The 26,977-nt window shown below is 39.5% G+C and overlaps 1 protein-coding gene and 1 long non-coding RNA gene across 7 annotated transcripts in view; one reads left to right on the forward strand and one right to left on the reverse strand.

Annotated features, from left to right (window-relative positions):
• Nucleotides 1–18,389, reverse strand: part of AGTPBP1 (ATP/GTP binding protein 1) — a 64,321-nt gene extending 45,932 nt beyond the window's left edge. For 2 of the 6 annotated variants that reach the window (XR_001525433.3, XM_015653038.3), the window contains exons 1-7: nucleotides 18,077–18,214; nucleotides 10,287–10,415; nucleotides 9,196–9,264; nucleotides 1,702–1,832; nucleotides 1,111–1,178; nucleotides 575–638; nucleotides 65–211 (exon numbers count right to left, since the gene is read on the reverse strand). Coding sequence is in view for 4 of the 6 variants with exons in the window: in XM_015653038.3 (XP_015508524.1) it covers nucleotides 65–211; nucleotides 575–638; nucleotides 1,111–1,178; nucleotides 1,702–1,832; nucleotides 9,196–9,224 (439 nt within the window). In the remaining 2 variants the exon portion in view is untranslated. Of the gene's footprint in view, nucleotides 1–64; nucleotides 212–574; nucleotides 639–1,110; nucleotides 1,179–1,701; nucleotides 1,833–9,195; nucleotides 9,265–10,286; nucleotides 10,416–18,076; nucleotides 18,216–18,363 lie in introns of those variants that run through there. The other 4 variants (XR_001525434.3, XM_015653035.2, XM_015653037.3 and 1 more) reach the window with 4 other exon arrangements.
• A 164-nt stretch (nucleotides 18,390–18,553) lies between these two features.
• LOC107216242 lies at nucleotides 18,554–19,738 on the forward strand. The gene is made up of 2 exons (XR_001525435.1): nucleotides 18,554–19,028; nucleotides 19,668–19,738. It is a non-coding gene; the product is annotated as an uncharacterized LOC107216242 (long non-coding RNA).
• Nucleotides 19,739–26,977: the final 7,239 nt, after the last annotated feature.

The following is a 26,977-nucleotide window of genomic DNA, read 5'->3' on the forward strand; positions in this document are numbered from 1 at the left end:
AATAACAGAAAAAGGATTACTAGGTTTCAATTATAAAACTGTAATTACTAAGCCATAATACTACCTTTTGGACCAATTTTCGCAAGAAGAGTATGAAGAAGCACCATTAGTTCTTCATTTGGAGGACAGTCTTTGCTGGCAGTCAAAAGCAGCTGTAACAAGATCCGTGTCCCTCCTTTGGTGACTAAGACACTTGCTCTCCGACCACCACCTAGAAATTAAAATTGAACTGATACATCTAAATCCAAAGAACAATTCAATATCTAAGATACAGTAATCATGTAGTTTTAGAAGAGTAATATTTTCTTTATATGTGACCGCGCTATGCAAGAATATGCTAGACTTACACTCATAGCAACATAAAGTATTGTGTAGGATTATTAGAAAGCTAACTTCAGTCTTTACATTCTTTGAATTCTGCATATGCTACAGCAAACAACAAAAAACAAGAACCAAAGTAATGATAATATACAAAAAGCCAAACAATAAAAAGTAACTAGTAAAAACAAACCAAAATATATCTGAAAAAGAAAGCATAAATATAATCATATATTACTCCTTAATGAAAACTTACCAGCTGAGACTACCTCAATGAGAATATTCAATGTATTTAGAATAGTTTGAGGATCTCTTGTATTCTGCAACAGAAAAGAAAAATCTGTGTTTAACATAGCAGGCTAATACAATGGTTTGGATACTTAAAGCTAGGAGGAATTGCCACCACAAAATCATGTAGAACTTTGGATGTACCCAAGTAGCAACCGTCCCACTATGCAGCCCAAATTAACCACAAAACTAATTAAAACACACTTTGTAGTACAGCACATCAATTAGAACAGATAGGTGACAAGCAATTTCTTAGACTATATAAATAAAAGGGAGTGAAATTCTAAAGTATCTATTCATTTCTATTAAATTTCTGTTTCTAAAGTATCTATTCATATCTATTAAAGACAGTATCTATTCATTATAGACCAACACAAGCTTTTAAGATTCCACAGAATAACAACATATTTCATAATATGAATATAATAATAAATTTATACATTTAATAATGATAAAATGCAAAACTGTTACGAAGCCATAACCATAACAATGGTAAGATTTTACCTCTAGGGTTGACAGGATAATTTCTATTCCAGGGGAGCCCTTAGAAGTCATCTCTTTCCTGGTTTTTTCTGTCAGAGAAAAAGACCAATACTGGCTTGAGGGAAAAAAATATGTTATCATCGACAAATTGACAAGAAAATTTACACTGCAAACAATAAAACTTATTAAAAATGCATATATGTATATAGAACTAAGTAAAAGACTTAAACAATTTTAAAACTAATTTTTTATTTCAATTGTTCAACAATCTTATGATGGCCTAGAAAAAAAAGTAAAGAAAAAAATCAGGAAGAAAGCTACCTTCCAGCTACCTTCTACTTTTCATATAAGTATATACACACACAGACATATATACATATGAAGTGAATTATTACTTAAATTACAGATATTTGACAACACAAAATGGACTCAGCACTATGAATCCTATACTAGATACATTAAACATGGGCTTAAACAGACATTTTCAACAATCAGTGACAAAAACAGATAGATAATCAAGTTCACTAAACAAAACCTCAAGTCCAACAAGGGAGATACAAGAAGCATGGGTCAAAAAGGAAACTACTAAAACCACAAAGTTTAGGTCATTACCTTGACTCTGGACCAGATGAAGGATCTTTGAGGTAACATATCTGGCATTGTCTGATTCTCCTAATACAGAATCCAAATTGATCTTCTCTAGCTGTGACAGCAGGGATGCAGTCCGAGAATTGGCAGAAACACTACAAGAAAGATAGGATTTTTCCATTTAAATCAGAGAAAAAAGCTCCTAACAGAAACTCGATGATAGAATAAATAATGGGTGTGGCTAATTCCCTTCCTTATTTTATCTGGATTGAAAAACAGTCTTAATTCTCAATTCTGGCACATTTACAGATTTTGCAAAGCCTGCACCACAGCAGACTAATTGTATGCAACAGCATCTCCAAGAGCAACTGTAAACAGGGAAATTAGTTGCAGCAAGTAAAATACAGATATAGGTACAAATATTGCTCAACTGTGTCATCTAGAGTGACTTATATTAATAATTTCTGTCAAGTGACAGGATACCCTATCAAACCTGCCAGTCAAGAAAAATCTGGCTATGCACAGTCCAAAAGACTTCTTGTCTCACAGGGTGGCATGTCAGAAAAGGAAGAAAATAATGTCATTCGTGAAGTGAGCAAACTAGCACACACCAGCTGAAGAAAAAGAACAGCATTTTGAAGAAAAAAACTTAGGAAGGTTTCCAAAATTGTCATCCAAGTTCGGGTTCATTTTGAATACAAGGGTATTTTGGCCTGCTGTCATGGGTTTATGCTTGTGGCAGGCCAGGCACCCACCAAGCTGGTCACTCCCCTCCATCTCTAGCTGGACACAGGAGAGAAAATTTATTGAAGGTTCTTGGGTTGAGATAAGGATTGGGAGAGATCACTTACCAAATCCTGTCATGGGAAAAACAGGCTTAACTTAGAGATATGAAGTGAATTTATTACTGACAAAATCAGGGCAGGATAGTGATAAAGTAAAATAACCCCTTAAAAACAGCTCCCTGCCACCCCTCCCACCTTCCAGCTCTGCCTCCTACCCCAGCAGTGCAGGGAGGCAGGGAATGGGGGTCATGGTCAGTTCATCACCCAGGGCTTCTCCCACTGCTCAGGGAGGGCAGATGTGTCCCTGCTGCACTGTGGGGTCCCTCCCACGGGAGCCAGTTCTCCATGAACTTCTCCAGTGTGAGTGCACTCTGCAAACTGCTGCAGTGTGAGTCCATCCCATGGGCAGCAGTTCTCCCAAAACTGCTGCAGCCTGGGTCACTCTTTTACAGGGTACAAGTCCTTCAAGAACAGGCTGTTCCAGCATGGGGCCTCCTGTGGGTTCACAGATTCCTTTGTGCATCCACCTATTCCAGCGTGTGTCTCCTCCATGGGCTGCAGGTGGATCTCTGCATCCCCATGGACCTCCACGGGCTGCAGGGGCACAGCTGCCTCACCATGGGCTGTGCCAGGGGCTGTGGGGGAATCTCAGCTCTCTGGTGCTTGGAGCACCTCCTCCTCGTCCTTCTGCACTGACCTTGGTGCATGCAGAGCTGCTCCTCTCACATATTCTCACCCTACTCTTCTCTGGCCACAATTACATCCACACAATAACTTTTCTTTCTCCTTAAATCTCTTCTCAAAGAAGCATCACCACCACTTCTGACCAGCCAAGCCTTGGCCAGCAGCATGTCCACCTTGGAGCCACCAGGGACAGGCTCTGCTGCACATGAAGGGAGCTTCCAGCAACCTCTCACAGAAACTACCCCTGCAACCACTCTTCTATCAAAACCAGCAAACCCAATAGTCCTGCCAACAAAAAATTGCTTTGAAAATTTATTTTAGGGTAAGACACCACTTCAGTCCAGACATTTATACAGATAAGTAGATTACAAAGAAAGACTGATTCTATACAGTCAGTATAGAAACTGTTTCAATCGATCTATACCTCTGGATAGTAAAAATTATTCAGAATAGTTTTGAGATTCACATTCCTACAAGCCAGTAATTCCTAAACAGATGTTTAACATTTTAATTGTAATCATGCAATTAACTACAGGGAACTATGACTTCCATGCATTAACTACCTTGGCTTTTCATTCATAACACTAGAGTCCTACAATAATCAGCAATAATTCATTTTACACACACACTGCTCTATCTGCAATAAAACCAAAGTCAACAATACTAGCTTTATGAATACAGTCAGTTTTGTTTATAACAATGAGGAATTATTACTCCTTGATTTATATCTTACATCTGTGTAAAGGTTTCACACTTACAATTAACTCTACTAAAATGTTAAAATCAAGGAGAAAAGTTAGCTGAGGGCAAAAATTACACTGCAGAGAAAGCATATTGATGTAAGAGCTGCACAGGGACTGCTTCTACCACTCTCCTTTTTTCACACTGACATCTAAATGAAAAGCACAGCCAAAAATCAATTTCAGATTATGGATGTTACTTACAAGCTGATAACAAAAGGAATAAGAAATGGTTATATTAATTATAGCTTTTAAATGAAAGTAATTTCATATTGTGAAGTAAGACTATCACCTTCCGAGGTGCTTTCCAGACCTTGAATGAATTTTTTTAAATTTAATTATTACAAGTTTTAATCATTAAAATTTTAATTACTGAAATTTAATTTTGAAAATATAATTATTTTAAAAATAGAAATTAAATCTGTCTTGGGTGCTGAAACATTAATTTCCTTGTGTATGTAAAGCATAATCACTCCAACCCTTTCTCATCATCTAGTACCAGGCTGAATAGTATGAAGCCATAATTATTTGCATAAGCTTTGTTTTGCTTATTTCTGCTTCTCCATTTATGCACTGAACTTGAAATGCTCCAAAATTGACCCAAGATTGTCATGAAATCCACCAGCTCTGTTGATCCAATACACAAACTGATCAATGTTGGATGTTACATAGGATGTTATCTTTACCAGCTCCACAACCAAAACAAGTAAGAGTCCAGCCAGCCCACATATAAGCCACTGTGTAAGAGAACTGCTGCTTCAACTTCTGTGTGTGTGTATCACTTCCATTGTGGTACACCAGTGGTCCCACAATGAAATTAATGTAGTTTGAAAGCTGAAAACAACCCAAGAAAGCAAAGATGATGCTCAGGAAGAATAAGAGTAACAGCAATAGTAGTAGTCATAATAATAATAACAATGATAATGATGATAATGATAATAACAACAACAACAATTTTTTTAGACAGTTTTTGCAAAGATAAAATTTATTTATAGGCATTAAAATGTTAGAGCAAACCTGATTTTTGACTGCTGCAGCCTGAGAAATTCATGCAACACTGACACATGGAAGCAATTTACTATGTACAGGAAGCTGGCATCTAACATAACTCCTCCGTAGTTAATAAAAGCTTTAACAGGTTTAGGTAGGGTACATAATTCGCAGCACCAGGTTGTATATAACAAGTTCTAAGATTTAGTTATAATCTCCTCCTGGTGACAGAGCTTCTACCAATGGCAATAAGTGCTTATTACAGCAGAGATATCTTTAAAATGGTTTTAGGCATCATCTTGTATAAAGTCTTCCAACATAAATACAGCTAACTACATTTCATGTCTTCAGCATACACAGTAAAGCATCCTTAAAAATTAACACCAGCTGACACCAAAATACAAATAAAGTCCTGATTTCCTCTTAGTTATGGCTGAGTTTTTCCTCTTAAAACAAGAATTATACTCTTATTTACCAATATTTTACACTAATCTGCACAGTGCTTATAAAACTATTTGACAGTTTTTCAATGCTTGCACAGTACATCAAAAAGACTATCGGACAGGAATTACAGAATTACAGACACACAGCAGCACAATCAGTAATATTGCTGTGACCACCCAATTGATCTCAGAACAAAATGAAAGCACAAGCTGTAGTAAGACTCTCATATTTGTAATGCAAACACATATGTTTTGACCAATGAACCATTCAGCATCCAAATCTAGGAGACGGTCTCCAAAATGGAGAGGCACAGTGGAATTCAGTATTTTCAATCCCACAACAAGAAACAGTCAGAATGGACTCTGTCCTGTCAGAGGTATGTTTTCTCTCAAGCTGCTAACATTGCAGAGCCTCAAATGAACACCCTGAAGACTGTGGCTAGACTCTTATGGTGACCAGACAGAGATACAGCAAGAGCTGAAGACTCAGGAGGAAGAGCTGAGACCCTCCCATGCTTGGAATGTGAAGGCACAAAAGCCCAGGGGTTCCTTTGTTGGTGGTAGCTCCTAGGAGGCACCAGCTCAAGATGCTTCTGTGTTACTGCACCATGAGTAAACTGGTTTGTAGAATGAGACACTGGAGACTTTGCTAGGGGGAACCTGGCGTCAAACCTGGGCACAAATGCAATGCAGACCAGTCTCAAGAATTCTGACTGGAGTATCCAGTATAAATTTGAGACATCACCCATCAAATTAGAAGACTAACTATGGTTTCTACTCAGTCAAAAGCCATTGTCAGAAGGAATGGGATGATTCAGACTGACCTCACACACCAACTTGCAGCTGTAGGTCTGCAGCAGGTCTCCAGCTGCAGTGAGTGCCTGAGCTTGTCACTGGTGGTGGAGGGCAGCAGAGACAATATAGTTTTCCCATAAGGTGAAGAACCCTCCTTGTTAGAAGTGACATTTTCACCCCATCCATTCTAAATCCTTCTAGTAAAAGCACTCTTGTCTCTGAGGGTTACAGAGAGTCTGTATTATCTTTAGTTACTAAAAACATGACTAAAGAGCACCAGATGAAATTTCATAGCACCATAAAAACTATTCTTTTCAGACACAGATAAACACCAGAGCTGTTCATGACATATATATGCCAAACCAGTCCCTAATGATCTGCAAAAATGATTCAATAACCAAAGGCAATCTCATTCTTTGTATCCCTTCCTATGAAAGACTTTCTCCCTGAAGTTTAATACTGTCATTTCAGGCACTTCTTACTATAAGTGCGACTGTCCTTTATCTCTTCCAGTGACATACCTCTCTAAGCACAGTATCTTGCACACATTTCCATCAAATATTCTTAACCATTTTCTGCATTTCACAGAGTATTTTGAAATAATTTGGTCCTCCAGTAGTTTTGCAGATCTTTCATGCTTCAAGTTGTCTGTAATTTTAACAACTTTCTTCTCTTATAGATCATTAGTAAAAAAACCAGAATATTTCCCACTGTTAGCTGTAACCAGAGAGAGAGCACATCCAGAAGTAAATTGTGCACCATTTCCTTCTGACAGACATCAACTACCACTGATCTGATATGCAGTCAGTGCTCCAGTCTGTCCAAAGATATTCAATAATTATTATTCTCTGATAGATTTACACTTTCTTTAAGCATCTTGAGTTTTACTTTGAGTCTTTTGGTCTTTGAGCCTTGAAGTTTACAGGCTTAGTTGATCTTAGGTGATCTTACTTCATGTCTCCACAGGCAGGAAACTCTTTCTTCATCCCACATTCAAATGCTACAGTTCAAAATGCCCCTCACACCAGCACTTTGCTTGCATAAAGGAAACACCCCTGTCCTTATGTCAACTGTTACCAAAACTTAGAATATGACTCTAGCTAACCAGAGAGCTTTGTGGATTTCCTCCTTCTCTGGTCAGGAAAGCCACAAGTAGATAATAAGGAAGCATGCCCAGACAGTGAGGAACAGAGGACTTCAGGGCTTCACACTTGAAAGAGAATAACCTCAACAAGGGGCTCACATTTGAAAGAGAACTTCCTCATCAAGAAAACACCTTCTCAAAGAGAGAATCCTCTTTACAGAGACACCACTACAGGGACACTTCCTTTACTCCCAAAAGATCTGAGCATTTGAACTCTGATCACAAAGAAGTGCTAGATACACAGTCCTCCATTACTCACTGTATGCCACATTCACTATGCAGATGCTAGAACACATCATTGTAGCTTTCTATGTGTCTACCCACAATGAGAAAGATAACTCTGAGCCATGGCTGCTTATGAAAATTTAATTATCTTAGAATGGTTTTTGCCTATACACCTTGCAAGAAGCCTTACAAAATATAATAGTCAAATGAAGGATGTCATCCATTTCTCAATTGTACCTACTTCCTCTGAAACTGCTGTTTGCAGTTAGCCAGCACAAAGATGTAAAACAAAGCTCCTCCTTCCCCCACAATAAATAGATCTGTGTTTCAGTATGTCACTGTGAGCCTTTAAAATCTATTTTAAAACAGGCAGGCTTCTCATGAGTTTGTTCAGATCTTAGTCCAGCACAAATAATTTCAAACTGTTTTTTTTTTTTTTCTCAACCACTTCCAGTAACCAAGTAATCATTAGAGAACTGATATTTCTGGTTAGTTCATAGCTATCTTTCTACACAGAGTCACCATAACTTATTCACCACTTAGGGAACAACTGTTTTGAATTGCAGGGATGAAAACTTTCATTTAGTCTCTAAGTAAAGAGGAATAAATGGCACTTAAATAGCAACTCTGCAAACATCTACTATTCTTTGTGATAGTATATTGTATACATTATAATTTGTAGTATTTTCAAGAACACTCATTGCTGATGGAGAGCTTGCTTTGCTTATCATAATGCCTAAGGGGCTATACTACCACAAGAACAAGAGATTTTTTTTACCATTTATTTTGACCTAACCTGTCACAAAAACAGGAAAAACTAGTCTGATATCAACCCTAACCTTGTTCCACCTAAAGTCAGCAAAAGTAAAGATTCTATGTACAAGAATTTAAAGTCAAATTTTAAATAGATTCCAAGATATTCACAGTAGAGCATGTTCTTCATGCAAACTCACCTCCTCACACAGAAAATAACTGGTACTTCAGAAAACTAAGACTGAAGCCAAAATTCTCAATTCTGCTGACTTTTTTTTTTTAATCTGATTGCACAGATTGATTTAATCTGTTTGATTTAACAAGGTGGTTTAATCTGTGCTACGCTAAGAAAAAAGAAAGACTGAAAGCCTTTAAATAGTTTCCTGAAGCTTAACAGCCTTCCAGAGATAATTTCACAAATTTCTCAAATGCTACCTAAGTTCACATGAAAATAACAAACACAGCTTCTCAACCTGACATCTTCTGCATCCCACTCTGGTTTGTCCTAGCAATGTGTTGGATTGCAAGATTGTTGCAGGATGACACACACCTTATGACAAATTCACGGCTTCTTACACAGTATTATAAACTTAAATTCCTTCAGAAGAAATAACTTTGTGTTTTGCCAATATGTGCATAAAATTATGGAATTAATTAAATCTTCAATTAAATTTAGTATGTACTTCATAGTTGAACACATCTAACACTAACTGAAAATTTAGATTTGAAATGTTATTTATTAAATGTGGAGATACTTTGTGTAAATCAATATTGACTCCCTCAGTGTTTCAGGACACCAACTTGCACATATCCACAATGTGTATTTTATTTATGTTCCACTAAGAAGATAAAGATATTCCTACTAATAAGATAAAGTTATTCTTACTAAGATAAAAACTGATTTTTCACAAATCTCAAATACCTTGATGTTATGTGGTGACTATAGTTTTAAAATTTACCTTTTTTCAGATGTTTTTGCTTTGTTCATATCGGAAATAATGATTCTTCAAATCACCATCTCTGATAACCTGTAAGATATTAACAACTACATATTATTGACATATTTTGTTCTTTGGAGAAGAAATGCTGTCACCATGCTGAATGTCCCTTCACTAGAAATGCTAAATTACGTTAATTCACACTGATTGCATTTCTCCACACTGTCTAAAGCTCTTCTCCCTTCAGACTATGTGATCCAGCTTTTAAAATAAACTATTCATTTTAAGTACGGAGTATGACTCTGCATTATAATTCAGGCCTACCAAAGCTCAGACTAATTACAATAAAACAGAAACTTGCATCAGTCACTTACTAGACGTTATTTTGTTGTCAATGACAGAATTTTGTCAATTGAAGTTTTTGCTGAAGCCAGTAAATACACTTTTTTAACTTATTTGGCAATACTATGAGATGCCACAACATACTGATTTCTGACTGCTATTTTATGTATCTATATAATAACTAAGGCTAGAGGCACAGTGAGAAACATGGAGTATTTGGTGTTCTTATTTAAGCAAGACCTTGATACATTCCTTGGACAGAAACCATATCATGCCAAGGACTCAATTTTCCTATCCATCTAAGGACATAGTGTCCTCAGGGCACACCACTTCCTCAAATGGTGCCTCCAAGAAATTAAGGTTGCAGTCTACAGGACCATTAACTGAGCACCAGTACTTCCATCTGAGATCTACTATGAACAACAGACAAATACTCACACTGTGAACAAAAAACTGTCCTCCAAGAGCACAGTGGTAATTTAAAAGTAGAAGACAGAGAAAAGGGGGAACTGGATGTTCAAAGGTATGGGTGCTGAGAATGACTAAGATAAAGCACTCTTGGGAAATGCAGGCAAGAAATTTAGCCAACTACATACACACACAGATGCTCCCCCCCTATACCCTTCTCCACCCAAAAATGCATAAAAGCTCTCAAAAATCCTTACTGTTCAGCACCTAAAAATAACAGGTCTTTATTGCTGGTAAATTCCACTCCACTGCTAAAAGCCTAAAGCAGATGAGGTTTGAAAAAGGCTTATTTCCAGACTTACCTGAAAGGAGAATTTTTTCCCGGCAGCCAGGAAGAAAATGCTTAACTTTTCACAGGAATTCCAGCTTGACTCAAGTTAACAGGTGTCCTAGCTTTGTCCAAGTATCCTTCAGGTGTAAATCTTGAAATCCTTTAAAGAAAATGAATAGTTACAAGAGAAGAGCTGTGTCCACCACATTACTGATAATTTCATGAATTACAGAGTCTGGATTATTCCAACCAGGTTGCAGGTCTTACTGTGTGGAAATCAGACCCTTGGATTCAAGTAACCAAGAGCTGTTTTGCTTGCACCAAAAGTAGGACCCGCTGTCATGCAGATGATGAACAGTCTGCCAGTGCCAATAGTGTCTATATATTATTGTGTACTGAACTGCTGTACAAGTGGAGCCAGCTACTGAGCTGAACCATCTTGAACTGCAAGGTCTTAGTTTGTTTGCCTAAAGTCACCACAAAGTATTTCAGTAAGCACTAAAGTGCTTATTGATGCCCCGGGTCAAGGGAAAAGTCAAGTAAAAAAAGAAAAGGCACAAGAACAAAACCAAAAAAGAACCCAACAAAATTAACAATGGATGAGAAGGATGAGGGGAAAAATAAAAAGAGAAATGCACACAGCAGCAATCCAGAGACTTGTGGTGGGACATACTAGAGTGAAAAAAAAATTCTCTTTAACATATGACTAGGTAATGCTAAAAAACAGCGTCCAAATTAATTCAAAACTTTTAATAGTATCCTTATTTTGAATAAACACTTGATAGAAAGCTAAAGGCAGAAGGTGGATGATTTTATATATATTTTACACAATGCCACTTGCCTTTCAGTGGTAGCAGAGGAGATGAACAACTAGCATCACTTCTGCTTGTAAAGGACCAACAACAACTGAGTGAAAGCACTTCAAGTTGGAGGGAAGCACAGAAGAGCAAGAAGTGCTGACAAAGTAAAATTCCAAGCCAATAAATATTGGATTCTGAACAATCTCTCTTTGCCTTTTTACACCCTGCCTGTGAAATGTAATCTCATTTATCCTCCCATCTAGACAGGGGAAACAGGCAGTCTTCACAAGATCAGAAAGCTGCACTGTAATAATTGCTGTAACAATGCTGTCAACAGCACAATAAATTAAATGGGCTGCAAAAAATTACATATAACTTTCACACTTTCCTTTCTCCTCAGAAAAGCACATATATGCCTCACTCCTAGGTGAATTCCTTGTCACTGAACCACTGAGTCACCTTCTCTGCTGATCCAGCTTTTCAATACCCTAAGAATCTGACACTCACTGACAAAGTTCATGCAAAAGTGAAGAGGACAACCCCTCCAGTATTTAGCTTTCATATGAAATTCTGGCATTTGCCAAAATATAAGAATAACATGGAAACCATTAAATTCCTAGTTCTTGGATAAACAACTCTAACCACAAAACTACTCTACCAAATGGCAAGGACCATCACAAATCAATTTTCTTTTCCTCAAAGCAATGGTTAAAGAAATGAATTTGCCCTGCTTCGTTCAGACCTCATATTCAGATGTGTCTCTTAGGCATTACTGGGAGTGCCTACAGAGGACTTGTATGAACTCCTGTGGATACTAGCTTTGGAGCAGGCTGCAGGGAGCCTGCAGAAACTGCAGGCCCCATAGCTTTCTCCAGTGCAGCCTGAGAAAGTAGCCTGGGAAGTTTTAAGGAGGAATCAAAACAATTCTTAGAGACAGAAAACAGCCGTGCCAGGTGTTGTTTTCTTGTCTCTTGTTTTCTTTGCAAGAGAAAGTCAGAGAGTGTTGTTCACCACTGACCAATGATGGTGATGTAGCAGTTTACTAACCAATAAGAGTTTCCTTTCTGTACTTTCCACAAGCCAGTCTATAAAACAAGGCTGAAGCAATAAACTAAGGAATTCTCCTGTTCTGACTCCATGAGAGTCTGTGTCGTTCTCTCCTCACCATTTGTAATAGAGAAACAAACTCCCTTCTCCAGAATACTATGTCTATATATATGTGCTAAAACCACATATCAAATTATCCTTATCAAGAGAAAAAACAAAATTTAAGTTTTTAATGTTTATCTACCACAACAGCTCTCCAAAACCTGCAAGATCGTTCATCTATACATATATACATATTTCTATGTTTTGCTTTGTATCCAAAGCTTGCTGCAATCCCAAAATACCTTCAAAACCAAAGCTCAGACCCACTTTTGATTACCACAGAGCTATTGATTTGAAAGGTGAAAAAAAGTAACCACGAACAAGTCTGCAGCAACTAAGTTTTTATTTTGATGCATACTTACTTATCAGATAGTGCAAGCAAGTATCTGAACAAAATCTTTGGTTAAATGCTACAGTACAAAAAAAAAAACCAACAAATTAGAACACATAAAAAGGAAGGAGTACAAAATCTCAGGTGACAGAATAGTGTCAAAGCGCAATGCATCAAATATTAAATAGAAACACCAGATGTAAGAACTGGGAAAACACATAATTATTTAAAAGATCACAAATGCTTAAAAGAAGAAAACCTACATTGAAACCCTGAAGGTGGTTGCATTCTGGGGTATGCTTCCAAAAGCACTTCTACCTCTCACAGAAGTACATGTGAGTTCCCCCAGTTTGGTGCAGACTAGATCACAAGCAAATGCACGTTTCATAGTGTCTTATTTCATGCATTCCAAAGTCTCAGAAGCTGTTCATGGGTCAAAGTATTCTTTTTCAAAGTACTTTTAAGTCCATTTAAACAAAACCATATAAAAAGACTTCGGCATTCTTTATGCTCTAGGCAATCTTAATTCCAACATACCATTGTGGTTTACATTTTTAAATACTGAAGTAAATTGTTTGCAAGAGCAGACTATTTACTTAAGTGAACTTACTTACACTTGTAGGAATATACTCTGTTAAAAATTTAGGAAAACCATCAACATATGGCAGCAAGAGTCATGATCTCTACACCAACAGTAACCTACCCAAAAAGCTTGTACAGAGCAGGTAAACACGATGATAAGCAGCATTCTAAATATGGCAAAATCACACAAATAATACACCATACAGAAATGAGCAGTATGTTACCTAATATTGCACAAGAGAATTATGCACCAGGACAGCAGAATACACTTCCTTTGACAGCATTAAGAAATGGCCACTGCTATTAATACAGTGGTGCAGTCCCCCTGATCTTGTCCTCTTGCACCATAAGGGCTGCCCATTTTCAAAAGTTTCAGCAATTATACCTTAAGTAGCTCCTTTGCCTATTTAATCCTTTACTCTTCCATACCTAATATACTGTTTTCCAGTTCAGTCTTCCAAATGACAACCTATACAACTACCTTTTTGAAAAAATGGTGGGTTGTGGGTTGTTTTTTGGCTTTTTTTTTTTCAAGAATGCAGTTCTATTTTAATGCCATACAAACTAGCAAAGTTATTGCATGTGAACAATTTCCTTAATAAAAACATGACACCTAAAGTTAGGTAAAAAAATCACATAAGCTATTTGGAGATGCCAGAGTTATTTGCACAAACTGCTTTATATCCTAAAAGCTTAATCCACAGAACAATCCATAAAAGCTTTGGTTACCTGTAAGCCATCCTAAAAATGTGGGGAAATCCTTCATGCTTCACAGTTAAGTTTCAGGTTGGTAAACACATTGTACTCAATCACAATCCAGTAAACAGAACCATATACATAAAGAATGATAACTAATGTGGTAGTGAGAATCTGTTTCCTGAAGTTGACTATCCCTAGGCCAGCTCCTGAATCTTTACAAGCACCGGAAAACAAAACCAGAAGCTCCCCCCTCCATGCCGAAGCTTACGCTGTGTTTCATAGGAACTGAAGTCCTAGTCAATAGCCCAGAGAGATTCAATTATCAGGACCAGCTGTTGTTTTAACTGAATTGTAAAATAGGATGGAATGGCATTGAGTACACACTGAACAGTTACCTCTTCCCAAGATTTTAATATATAACAGTACAAAAAGTTTTAGTGCCATCAGATTATTATAGTATACCTGAAAGTACCTTAGAAGTATTTTTTCCATGAGAAAAGATTCCTTCAAGATAGTAGAAAAACTAGAGATACTTTTCGTCCAGATGTAATTTTAAGACTTTATGTGGAAATGGCAGAAAATAATCCCTTATCTAATGACTAACCAACTTCTCTAAGCAGAAAAACAAAATATGACGTTTTTGGTGGAGGAGAGTCTAATTTGTAAATCTAAAACAAAATTAAAAGGCTAACACCCTTCACTAGTAAAAGAAAGAATACTGCTGAAAATCAGTTACTGCCTTTCCCTTATGCCATTTGCTATAAATATTTATAGTAGGGAACAAAAAAGTCAGCTGATTAGCTCACCCATTGCTGCATTATAGCAAAGTGACGACATTTTGAAGTGACTAGATAAACTGCAGCATAAAATCAGACATTCAAAATGACATATATAAAACTTCACAGGCGACTGAAGTACCAAAGACCTTCACAGCAGGCTGCCAACTATGTCATGTGCCCATTACCACCAGTCCACTTGACTCTAAAAGAGTCTGACAAAAAGTCTGACAAAAGTAGCCAAAAAAGCCAAGCAAGCAAGAAAGAAAAGCATTTGGAAAGGAGCAGAACACCAGTACTTTATTTCTTGCCTGGAAAGAAGCTCCTAGAAAGTTACTGGCATTTCAAGCATAGGGTTACTTCAAGATATGACAAACTTGTTGTCATCAGGGTCACATAGTATCACGTTCAAAGCTTACGTGATTTAAGCTGACAGAAATACTGCAAAAATCAGCTACTTCTTGCTCAGCCGGCATAACCCTTTCATCAGGTAGAAGGTGAATGGCACAGGGAGGGAGGAGGAAGCAATAAAAATAGCCAGAAGGAAAAGGACAGCCACTTCAGAAACTAAGTATTTCCCTACACCAAGAACTGAACAAGAACTGGAAAGAAACCTAGGAACTTTTGCCAGCTCATGAAAAAGCTTAATACAGTGGTAAATGTCAGGGGTGCTTCCTAGCACTTAGCACAGTTATTGCTCCCTTAAGTTACACTGTCTTGATGGTTAAGGTCAGTCTGTAAAAGAATCAACTCAAAGATCTAAACTTCCTAGTTTACAAACTGAGTAAAGCAAACACTCAATCCTGGTTTTAATCCAGATGAGGGAAAAAAAAAACAAAAAACAAAGAAAAGGAAAAAAAATTCATGGCTCCATGTTGCAGATTTATCCACTCAAATATACTTCAAATCCTTCAACCTCACTGGTTGCAGAAATGCAATTATAACAACCCATAATACTCCCAGCAATCCCTTTCACTTTCAAACTATTGATTTGTACTATTTTGGTTAAGAATTACACTTGGAATAATTAAAACAGTATTACCCACCTCCAGTATGCAAACCCCTGGACACCCTGTTTCTCAGAAGTTTTAAGTTTTATACAGTATGTAGTGGAAGTTTTTATGTGCCTTGTACTATACAAAATATTTTGGGGTGACATTTTCAGGACTGTTGCCTCTGCAGCTGTTGCAAAAGAAAGGAAGGATGTTTGGGTGCTCCCTTCTCTCTGCTACTTCCAGTCTTTCTATGGTTGCATTTCCAAACGGAAACCATGCTGAATCATCCATGTATCCAGGACACACACTGGATAATTCATAATCTTCTTGATGCTTAGCACAGGATTTTGGACAGTTAAGCTGTGGATAGTGGCAGAGCCTGAAAACATACCCAGAGACATACTGCTGTTACAAATCTCTCCTAAGCACTCATACAAGCAGCTGCCTTGTTCAGCACTCTCACACTCCCTCACAGAAATCTGACTTCCCCTCTGAGTTCTTTAAGGAGATCCAACACTTCATTTACTACAGTTATACTCCAAAGCCAGGGTGACTTGATTAGCACTCAGTGCTTTTAGACATCAGCAATTTATATCATGGGAGCAATCTCCTAAGAGCAAGCAGCTCACATATACTGGAATTCAAGGAGACGTTTCAAATAACAGATCAAGAGCCAAAAAACAGGTGATCCTCAACCATGCCTAGCAGAGTACCACCACGAATTTTAAAGACTGCTAAGGTTCTAATCATGAGACACACTGCTGACAAGTTGTTGAGTGAAAAGCTGAATGTCTTTCCTAAACTAAAACCTAAACAGGAGATGAAATAGCAAACTTCTTCTGCAAGCTAAAAGGACTTCAGTGAACCCTTCTACTTTTTCTCTTTACATGTAGCTTCTTACATGAAATTTCAGGGAATTTCCTCCTAGCAGTGGTAAACTAACTAATACAAATCTTCTGCCAAGATAACTGAATATTTTTCAAAAGCTTCAGTTTGGAAAATAATCTGTGAACTTCTTGAACATGAAAACTAAAATACGAACACCACCACCTCCAGCACCTGAACTGAAAGTTAAGCCTGAGATCAGGTATTGCTTCACACAAACATATATCATATATCAGGTGTCACTTCACACACCATGACTACTCCCTGGTTTGAGATCATTTCCACCCTTTTTGAAAAAAAGAAAGACAAAATTTATTTTTTTTTTAATGAAACTTACAGAAGAAAAAGGTATTTTGCTTAATTTATAGTAGCTTAAAAAGTCAAACAAAGTAGTACACTGAAACATCAGAAACTATGTGTTAAAATTATCTTGATGTTAAATAGGAACGTCTTCACGAAAGGAGATTATCTTGTCACTCCCCAGCCCAAGACACAAAAAGATATTCCAACACAGACTTTTACTCACTACGCAGCATGAGGTATAATTTCCAGAAAAACTCTTTGGTCATAATTTCAATGAAGGATTAACCAAAAGGTGGGGCTATCCCATCAGCAACACCCAATCAGTCAGTGTTACAAAAAATACACCCTGAAAGCTACCTGAAAAACAGAGAAGCCTTTTCATGAAATATAACCTATAAAGGTAGTCCAGACATGTATTTCTTTAAAGGAGCATCATTCATGGGAATACACTAATTGGAGAGCTAATTTTCTAATGCTGGAAAAACTAATACACAAAAAGCAACATTCACGCCACAAGGCTATACAGAAGTTTCATGGTGTTTTTACACTACACAGGTACAGAAGAATTCACTTTCTGCCTATACAAAAAAGCTTACTGCTCTAAGCAACCATAACAGTTCGTCCAGCTGAGGATTTCTAACATCTCACACAAAGCTCGGTGCCTGAAAGCAGTTTACACTGAAGAAAAACACCATCGCACCCCGATGTGCGACCTATTTCTCAAACCTTCTCTGTCGAGCATTTGAACCGATACCTACAAAGAACTACTTGCTGTGCTAGATTTCCACCACCTCAAGAAAAGCCGGAAAAGAAAAAGAAAGAAAAAGAAAGAAAAAGAAAGAAAAAGAAAGAAAAAGAAAGAAAAAGAAAGAAAAAGAAAGAAAAAGAAAGAAAAAGAAAGAAAAAGAAAAACCAAACCCCAAATGTTAACAAACTCCTACCCACGGAGCGTTAAGTCTAACAGACGCCGGGCAGGCCAAGTCGCACGGCACATGAGGCAAATGTTATCCCAACCGCCGTATTTTCCACCCAATGCCCATGCTGGGCTACCCCTCAGGCGGGGCAGCGGGGGCAGAGCCGCAGCGTCCAGGGGCCGGCAGGGCCAGGGCTCAGCGCAGCCCCGGCTGCGGCAGGGCCGCCCTGCAGAGCGGCCAGCGCGCACGGCCCGGCGGAGCGCCGCGCGGAGCGCACCGACGAGATCGTCCCGCGCCCGGTGCGGGCTCCGTGCCCCCGGCGGCTCCACCCCGTGCCGCGGGCAGACCCGACCGCGGCCAGGCCCGGAACCCAGGCACCGCTCCTACCGTAGGGCCTGCGACCATCTCCGCGGGCGAGATCGCGCAGGGCGCGGCTCCCGCAGAGACCCGCCGAGCCCGAGCGACCCCGCACACATCCACCGGTGCCCACAGGGACGCGCCCGGCGGCCCCGGAGAGCCCGGCACGGAGGAGCTCCGCCCCAGTCCCGATTCCGGCCCCGGCCGCGGCCCTGCCCCCGCCGCGGCCCGCTCCGCTCCGCCCCGCCCCGCCCCGCCCGAGGTGATGCCCGCTCATGGAGCTGCACCTTGGCGGCAGGCGGGGAGCCCCCACTCACCCCGCGGCGCTGGGGCGGGGGCGCCGGGCGGCGGCTCCGCGCTGCGGCCCCGCCGTGCTCATGCGGCGGCGGCAGGACCTGCCCGCACCGCAGCGCGTCACCGGCCCCGCCGCGCCCCGCCCGTGCGCAAGCGCCGCCGGCGGCGGGAGCGCGGTGCCCGGCCCGGCCGGCCGCACGGAGGGAGCGGCAGCCGCACGAGTCCTGTCAACAGCCCTGGCTTGGCCGCCCCCCGTGCCAGCCACTCGCGCCTGAGCAGTCCATACTTGAGTGAGATAGACAAGTATCTAATGCGGGCACGGAGGGCAGCAAGAAGATGGGAGCAGGCTTTTCTCGGTGGTTCGCGAGCAGTAGGACAGGAGGCAGTGGGCACAAACTGATGCACAAGAAGTTCCACCTGAACACGAAGAACTTCCTTGCTCTGCGTGTGACCAAGCATTGGCACACATTGTCCGGAGAGGTTGTGGACTCTCCCTCATTGGAGATACTCAAGAACCCTCTGCTCGCGATCCTGTGCGGTGTACTCTCAGATGACCCTGCTTGAGCACGGAGGTCGGACCGGATAACCCACTGTCGTCTCTTCCAACTTGGCCGATTCTGTGTTTCTGCAATGCCTTCGTAGGGCGCTTCCCCCCAGCCCAACCTTTATACGTAGTTTGTTGTGGCAGGTGAGTACCTGAACCCAAAGAATCCTATTGCCCAGGGCACTGAGGTACCACAGAAGCAAGTATGAAAACTCATAGTGATTCATTAGTCAAAGACTTTGTATGCCTCATCACATGCCCCCCCTCCCCGCCCCCCACCTTTCCCCTGAGAATCTCTGCAAAAGAGAATACCTCATACACTTCACAAAACATTTTATAGCAAATTAACCTCCGTGTGCCTAGCACCTGGCTTTGAACCATGCATCAGTACCACTGATGACTTCTACAAGTGGGTAATTTAATCTCCCTCTCTGACACTCGTTAAACTGGAACAACCAGCTATTTTCTTTTTCATGAAGTACCTCGAATGAGGAAACTATTAAGAATCTGCAGCTGAATATTTATATTGAGTTTACAGTTCTCACACGGGAAAAGCAGCCCTTTAGTAAAAGCCTGAAATCAACTTGAATTTGAACTTGAAATCAAGTTCAAATCCCAGTTACACCAATAATAAAGGCACAATCCCTACCAGACCTATGCAAAGTTAATTTCCCAGTAACTTTGTGTATCCATGGAGTTACCCATTCTAATTCTTGTTCAGTAAAAGCAGGTTTCAGATCTTTTAAATTTACAGTTCTATTCATCTTCCCTTTCAAAATACAGATACCTGGCTACAGCACTTGTTGCTAGAGGACACGGAATGATTCACACAAACACGTCTCAGTGATGTGATAGAAAAAAGGTACTTTTATTTTTCTGACTTTAGTATTTATAGATTCTTGACAATGACCAGGGATTGGATAATTAAGTTACTGCTTTCCCAATCACACTGGTCATGCAAAACATCCATTAAAAGACGTTTCTTAGAAGGAATGTATAAACATTTATGTTTATAGTTACTTTCCTGGGAAAGTGACTAAAACTATGAAAACAAGATTAGAAGGTTTAATTTTCAGGGTGACAGCACTTGCAACTCCTGTCACACATATATCATTCAATCCACCCAAAGATAGCCAAGACTTTTCTACTGTCTAGGAGGCGGCAGTGCATTTTGTGTGACAGTTTGCAGAACACTTCCATAGGGCTGATTCACCTGAAGTATGATTTACAGTTACTGTTTGTTAGTCCTTTAACTCGGGGTACAGTGTTAGAAAGGTAAGTTCTGCTTATCAGCCATGCAACGGTACGCAGATGACCTGCACAGCCAGCATACACACCCATACATTATGGACACAGAACAAAGCTGCTTTACTGGCAAGTCAGGAGAAACCATGAAAGTGAGGAGCAGTGAACTAATTTTGTCGAGGTATGACAGATGGGAGATCCTCATCCTCCTACCTCCTATTTATGCATAACTGCTTATATACATTTTAAGTCCTTATCCCACCATATTAACAAAAATGGATACTCAGATGTCCATTTATTCAGTTATTCACATTGTCTTTCTCCAGCAAATAATTCAACATTAATTATGTTTCCTAGAACTTGTAAACCCCATGGGCTATAATCATTAAACATACATGTATTGGGAAAGAGCTTCCTCCCTCTTACAAGCTTCTCTGGGTGCCTAGCATGAATGAGAAGAGCACGTTAGCAGAATGCAGAACTGTGCCAGTGCATTGGCAACAGGTAGGAACAGTCTCACTTATTCCATAACACTGGTCACATTGGGAAATGGTAAGAGAATATTTAAAACAGAATTCAGTACAGCTACAAGTTGTCTGTGAATTCTATTAATGGAATTATTTTAAATGCATAACTCTGTCTAAAGCAAAGCAGAAGACATAGAATAAACACAAGTATGACTCAGGCAAAGACAAAAATAGTACTGGGCAGGCTCTGGCAAGTAAAGGACAAATAAAAGGCATGTAGTTAAAAATCTCTCAAATATTTTGAAGTCAGAGTCAGTTTATTTAAGTTAGTTATGAATATAGTGTTTTAAAACAGCTCTATCTATGTCCTGGCTCATGACAAAAATAAATCAATTAAAAAGATGATAATTTTCTACTGAAAAAAGAGGGCCCAGCAGTAGCTGAAATTAAATTAAGACTGGCAAAAAGTGTGATTTAAGAAAAAATTAATGATAGTAATGGGCCTAATTAAAATACTCATATCAGTTACTGAAATCTATTAATTTTTTTCACTCAATGTAAACAAAGAATGCAGAACATAATTGAATATTCATCTTGATTATTTAACCCAAAAGACTGTTCTATGCAGAACTATTTTTACTAGCTAAACATTTGTTAATGGAAATAAAAAGTCAGTGGAAAGTTAAAGGTCACTGAACAATTGAACCTAGAATTGGTTTTTCTGGGGCAGGTAAACTGGTTCCAACTTTAGGATTTATTTCTATGGAGGACAACTTTATCTTTAGAAAACCTGACTCTGGTGTACAAATAAAGTAGCATTGCTGGTCTTATTTACATAACAATTCTCACCAATTCAGATGCAGATTCAAAGACAGCAGGAATATGCCCTAGCTTTGTTTTCAAACACAATACTGATTGCAAAAGTGAGCTGTTTATCCATTGAATTTTTTCTGGAGAGTTAATATAGTGATTCATTATTCTTTTGGTTTCACAAATTTTTAACACTTTAAGTAGAATCTTTGACAAGCATACAAAACTTATTTACATTTAATTTACCCAGAGAAAATAATAAATCTGAAAATAAGGTGATGGCAAATTATAGAGCCATCAAGTAAAAGCTTAATGGGGAGCCAGGCATGCATGTCTGAGAATTGCAGCAACAGTAATACTGTCTTGTGGAGCAGAATGGGTTCCACCAAATTTAAATCTCTAGGTTTAATCAAGTGACCCATCTAGCAGATGAGAGAAAGGCTGTGGATGTTGTCTGGACTTCAGTAAAACCTTTGATACTCTCTCTCCCACAGCTTCTTCCTGGAGAAACTGTTTGCTAGGGCTCACTGCTGGGGCTGGTCCTGTTTAACGTCTTTATCAATTATTTGGATGAGGGGATTGAGTACCATCTGTTTGCAAACAACACCAAGTTGGGTGGGAGAGTTGATCTAATGGAGGGCAGGAAGGCTCTGCAGAGGGATCTGGGCAGACTGGATCAATAAGCTGAGGCCAGTGGTATGAGGTTCAACAATGTCAGGTGCTGAGTCCTGCCCTTGGGTCACAACCCCATTCACTGCTACTGGCTTAAGGTAGAGAGAGACTGGAAAATTGCCCAGCCGAAAAAAGACTAAGGGTCAGCAGCAGATCCTGATGTGGGGCGCTGAGGAGTGTGGAGCATATTCAGAGAAGAGCAGTGGAGCTGATGAAGGGCCTGGAGCACAAATCTTATGAGGAGCAGCTGAGAGACCTGGAGGTGTTTAGCTTGTAGAAAAAGGAGAAAAGGATGTTCAGGAGTGATCTTATCCCTCTCTTACAACTACCTGAGAGTGTAGCACGCAAGGGCCTCTTCTCCTAGGCAATTAGTAACTGGAGAAGAACACATAGCCTCAAGATGTGCTGGGGCAGGTTCAGGTTGGACATGAGAAAGAATTTTGTCACCGAAAGAGTGCTTAAGCATTGGAACAAGCTAACCAGGGAGCTGGTAGTGTATCATTCCAGGAAGTGTTCAGTAAACAACTAGACATGCAACTTAGGGCTATGGTTCAGTTGACATGGTGGCATTTAGTCAAAGTTAGACTTACAGGTCTTTTCCAACTTTAGTAACTTTATGATTTGTAGGAAATTCAGTCTTAGGAATATACCTTTTAGTGGGACAATTCATGGACTTAGAGAAAGTAACAAATACATACCAGTCTAAACACTGCGTGGAAAGGCAAGGACATCAGAGGTGTTATAAGTGAAAAAAAGCTTATAAGTTTACATAAATCATGTTGTGTTCATGTAATATTGTTGACAAGGCAATACAAGCAATGAATTGAGTCACAGATTACTGACATTTATGCAGAGACACAAGTTTTCAGACAAAGATAGGCTCCTCAGTCATGTATTTTTGTAGGCTACTAAAAAAGTATTTACTACTAAGTAAGCTATACAGCATGACTTCCAGGATCCGATCATACAGCTAAAATAATCACCAAAAAATTTAAAATATAATAGTTAGCCCCTCTGTAAGCAGGAAAGGGTTGTAAAACATTAAATAAGACTGTCTCTCTGAAGTATTCAAAGAAGTGTGCAGAGGACCACTTGAGGACGTGGTGTAATGGTGAACGTAGTGGTGGTGCTGAGCTGATGGCTGGACGTGAAGGAGTTTTTCAGCCTTAAAAATTCTCTGATTCTATGATAAAAGCAAGGCGAATAAGAAAAAGCTCATCAAAATAACTTAGTGGGTAGCAACATATAAGCATCTTTAGTTCCTATCCTGTTCCCTGTAATTATCAACTAGATAATAATTGTTTCCTATCAAAACTTAAGCTCTGCTATTTAAATCTGCCTTGCCTGTTGCTATACTCCTATTACTGAACAGATCCAGTCAGGTCCAGAGAATGAAGCTAAGATCTCTCCATCACTCTTAAAAGCAATCACTACTTCATTTGGAAGCCAACGCTTGCCTACATGCACATTGGAGAACTTGCACTTGACTCTTTATCTCTAGTGTATCTTAAAAGTTAGAACACTTGGTACTTCACCAACATTGTGTCTCCTCTTTTTCACTTTTGAAATGATCTTTTGTGCTCTGTTATGCATGTATTTCAGTGTATAGAAAAGCATTTGAATTCAACTTCACATGTGTACTTTGTTCAGCTACTTTAGCCTTTGTAATTCTACAAATGTAATAACACATCAATATTTTTCAGAGAGAATTCAGAAGGTAAAGATTTGGTGGATATTTTCATCTAAGTTTCTGGGGACTGGGGTGGGAAGGAGTGGGCACTGTTTTTCAGTGCAGGAAGAGGACAAGTTTCTAAAGTGATGCACTGTTTCACAGGTTCATACCAAGTCAGCCACTTTTTTCCATATGCCTATTGACAATCACATTTCATTTATACATGTAGATTATTAACATAATCCCCCCTCCATGACCCAACCAAAACCAGGAATGAATCTCATTTGTTTCAGTCTAAGAACCTCCATACTCACAGTGTAAAAAAAAACCTAACCAACTTAAAATCTATGTCTATAATTTTCAGCCTGCCTCAAGGTCATCTTATTTCTATTTATGAATGTATATGCATACTTTGCATATACATTTCCATTTTCTCCCTGCACCAATTAGTTCCATTAAGAAGGACATCCAAAGCAATGGGAAGTTCCTGAAAAATCAACAGTACTTTAAGCAAGACAAAAGGTAAAGAATAATCTTTAGAAACAAATATGAGATTCCTCCTTCTTGGGGCAAGGCTATGAAGATATCCTACAGCAGATGATCATTTCCACAATGGATTTGGGACACTTTTTGAGGGAGAGAACAGATCTCTGCTATTTAGAAAATGATAAACAATTTTAATTTTGTACAAAGAGGTCAATAAGTAATTCAACACACTTCAAATTCTTTAGAGCAAATAAAACAGATTAATCTCTTAAATCTGATTTTCATTTCACACAGTACTTGAAAGAATGGCAATGCCTTTTTGCTTATGCCAGTCAAAATTTCTTTTACAGAATATTTTTTTTAAAGCCAAATAGCAGAGGACAAGGTTGCTCACTTCTCCTCTTAAGTATCCCTATAAAATTCATAATGCTTTAATATGAGCTTCTGCAGTGTAAAAATAGACATCCTGTATTACAAACTCATACAAAATACATCAGTACTTTCAAAATTAATGTAACATCATTTTGGAAAGACAAAAATAGTAGTCAGTCAAGTGACTACACCCTAAACTGTCACATGGTTAGCAGAAGTTTTCTTAAACAAAGCAGCCTATTTAAGTCAAGTATATGATGACATCTTCTAACTGTACTACAGGAACAAAGGTACTCCACAATTAACACTGAAGCAAGTTCCTCATAATCCTTGATCTACTCCCACTTCACCAAGACAGAAATACAAAACAAGCGTTGGAGATAACCAGCAAGTATTATGTGAAGGTTGCTTTTTTATTCTGTCTTGCTTAATATTGAGGACTACTTTGTGGTGTAGTAGACTAAGGAAACAAGGGATACTTTTGTACTAAACTCCAAGGCATTTTAAATACTAGTGATTTTTGAAAACTATCCCCACAAAAAAATAAAAATGTGTGTGTAATCTAAGAATAAATAAAAATCGGTTTTATTTCTCTGGATTTTCCTATGTGCATATCACATGTACCAGAAGTTAGATCAGTCCTTCACAGCATTTTGTCAAGGCACTTCATTGTATCATTTCAGTTGAAGTGCTTTGAGGTTATTGCAGAGAACATGCATTACATTTTTTAACTGCTATGGTATTTTCACACACACATAACCAACCTGCTGTTCATTTTTGATGCTTGGTATTTTTGCCAAGGAGAAGTGATAATTGCTTACATTTATTTGGGATGAATCCATTGCCATGATTACTTCACAAAAGTCAGCTTATAATTGCAACAATAAAATCTGTGCAGAACCATAAACAGGTATTTGCTAGTGGAATACTCTGTGACAAACTTCAAACCTTTTCAGAGAGTAATTTTTGTTAAATATTGTGGTTTTAAAAGAAGAACTTTATAGTGAAATTATTATTATATGGACTAATGTAATTCCCCTGAAAGTCACCTACAGAAGAGAGTGCTGGTCAAGCTGTCACTTGTATTATATCATCTGTATTAAAGACAGCTAGTTTCCATGTACAGATGTTTTAAGTGACATCAAGTTCAATAATAATGATCTGTTCTTTCTACCGTAACAGTGGGATCATTACAGATATCTGCTGTATTGTTGTATATCATCCCTGGAATTCTGTATAAGTACAGTGCAGCTGTCAGCCATCACACATTTCAACAGCCATTAAACTAAAGGTAACTTATTCTTTCAGATAAAGTAGGTTGCTGTCATCGGTTTAACAGGAGCTCTCACTGAAATTTCTTGCATCTCATCAAGCACAAATGCTCAGTACTTTGCTTCTTGAATAGGAAGGATGATGAATAAAGTTAGTGCTTTTTATTTTAATCTCTAACTTGTTTCCCAAAAACTCGGAGACAAAATCTACTTAAGATCGCCTTTACTAACTCAGTAAAGCATTGTCTTTTACCCTGGTGATCTTAGCCTGAAACTGCAAGCATTCAGTCATACTAAAACCCTAGTTCCCCCTAAGACATCATCTTACGTCACCTAGCTTCCCTCTCAGCAGAGATAATCAGCACATCTCCGTAGACCCTGTACAGAACACAGACTTACGTAACCTCTAGCACATGACGTTCATTAAAACTGAGGGCAAAAGGAAGGGGAGGAAACGTCTGACAGACGAAAAAAAAAAAACAAACCAAAAACAAAAACCCAAAAAACCCCAAAAAACCTGCCGCCCGCTCAGCCCAGCGCCGCACCTGCCCGGGCCCCGGGCGGGCAGCGGCAGCACCGGCGTGCGGGATGGGCTGGGCTGGGGCCCCCGCGGCCGCACCGGGACCCCGCTGATCCAGTCACAGAATGGGTCAGGCTGGAAGACACGAGGTCATCTGGCCCAACCTGTCTACTCATGCAGAATCATCCAGGAGCACGTAGCACAGGCTTGTGTCTAGACAATTCTTGAGTATCTCCTGTGGGGGAGACTCCACAACCTCTCTGGACAATCTGTTCCAGTGCTCGGCCACCTGCACGGTAAAGAAGTTCCTCCCGGTGTTCAGGTGGAACTTGTGCATCAGTTTGTGCTCAGTGCCTTTTGTCCTATTGCTCGGCACCACTGAGGAAAACCCGGCTACGTCCTGTTGACACACGCCTTTTAGATATTCATACAGCGTCCGCAACAGACCTGGAGCCAGACTCCGTTCCCGCTGTGCGGCAGCGCCCCACCGGCGGCGGCTCCCGCATTGTGCCCCTATCCGCGTCCCGCTCCTGCCCCCCCACGCAGCACGGGCCCTCATGGCGCCCGAGCCCACACGG

This window comes from Parus major, chromosome Z, assembly GCF_001522545.3.
Source record: "Parus major isolate Abel chromosome Z, Parus_major1.1, whole genome shotgun sequence".
NCBI classification, from domain to species: domain Eukaryota; kingdom Metazoa; phylum Chordata; class Aves; order Passeriformes; family Paridae; genus Parus; species Parus major.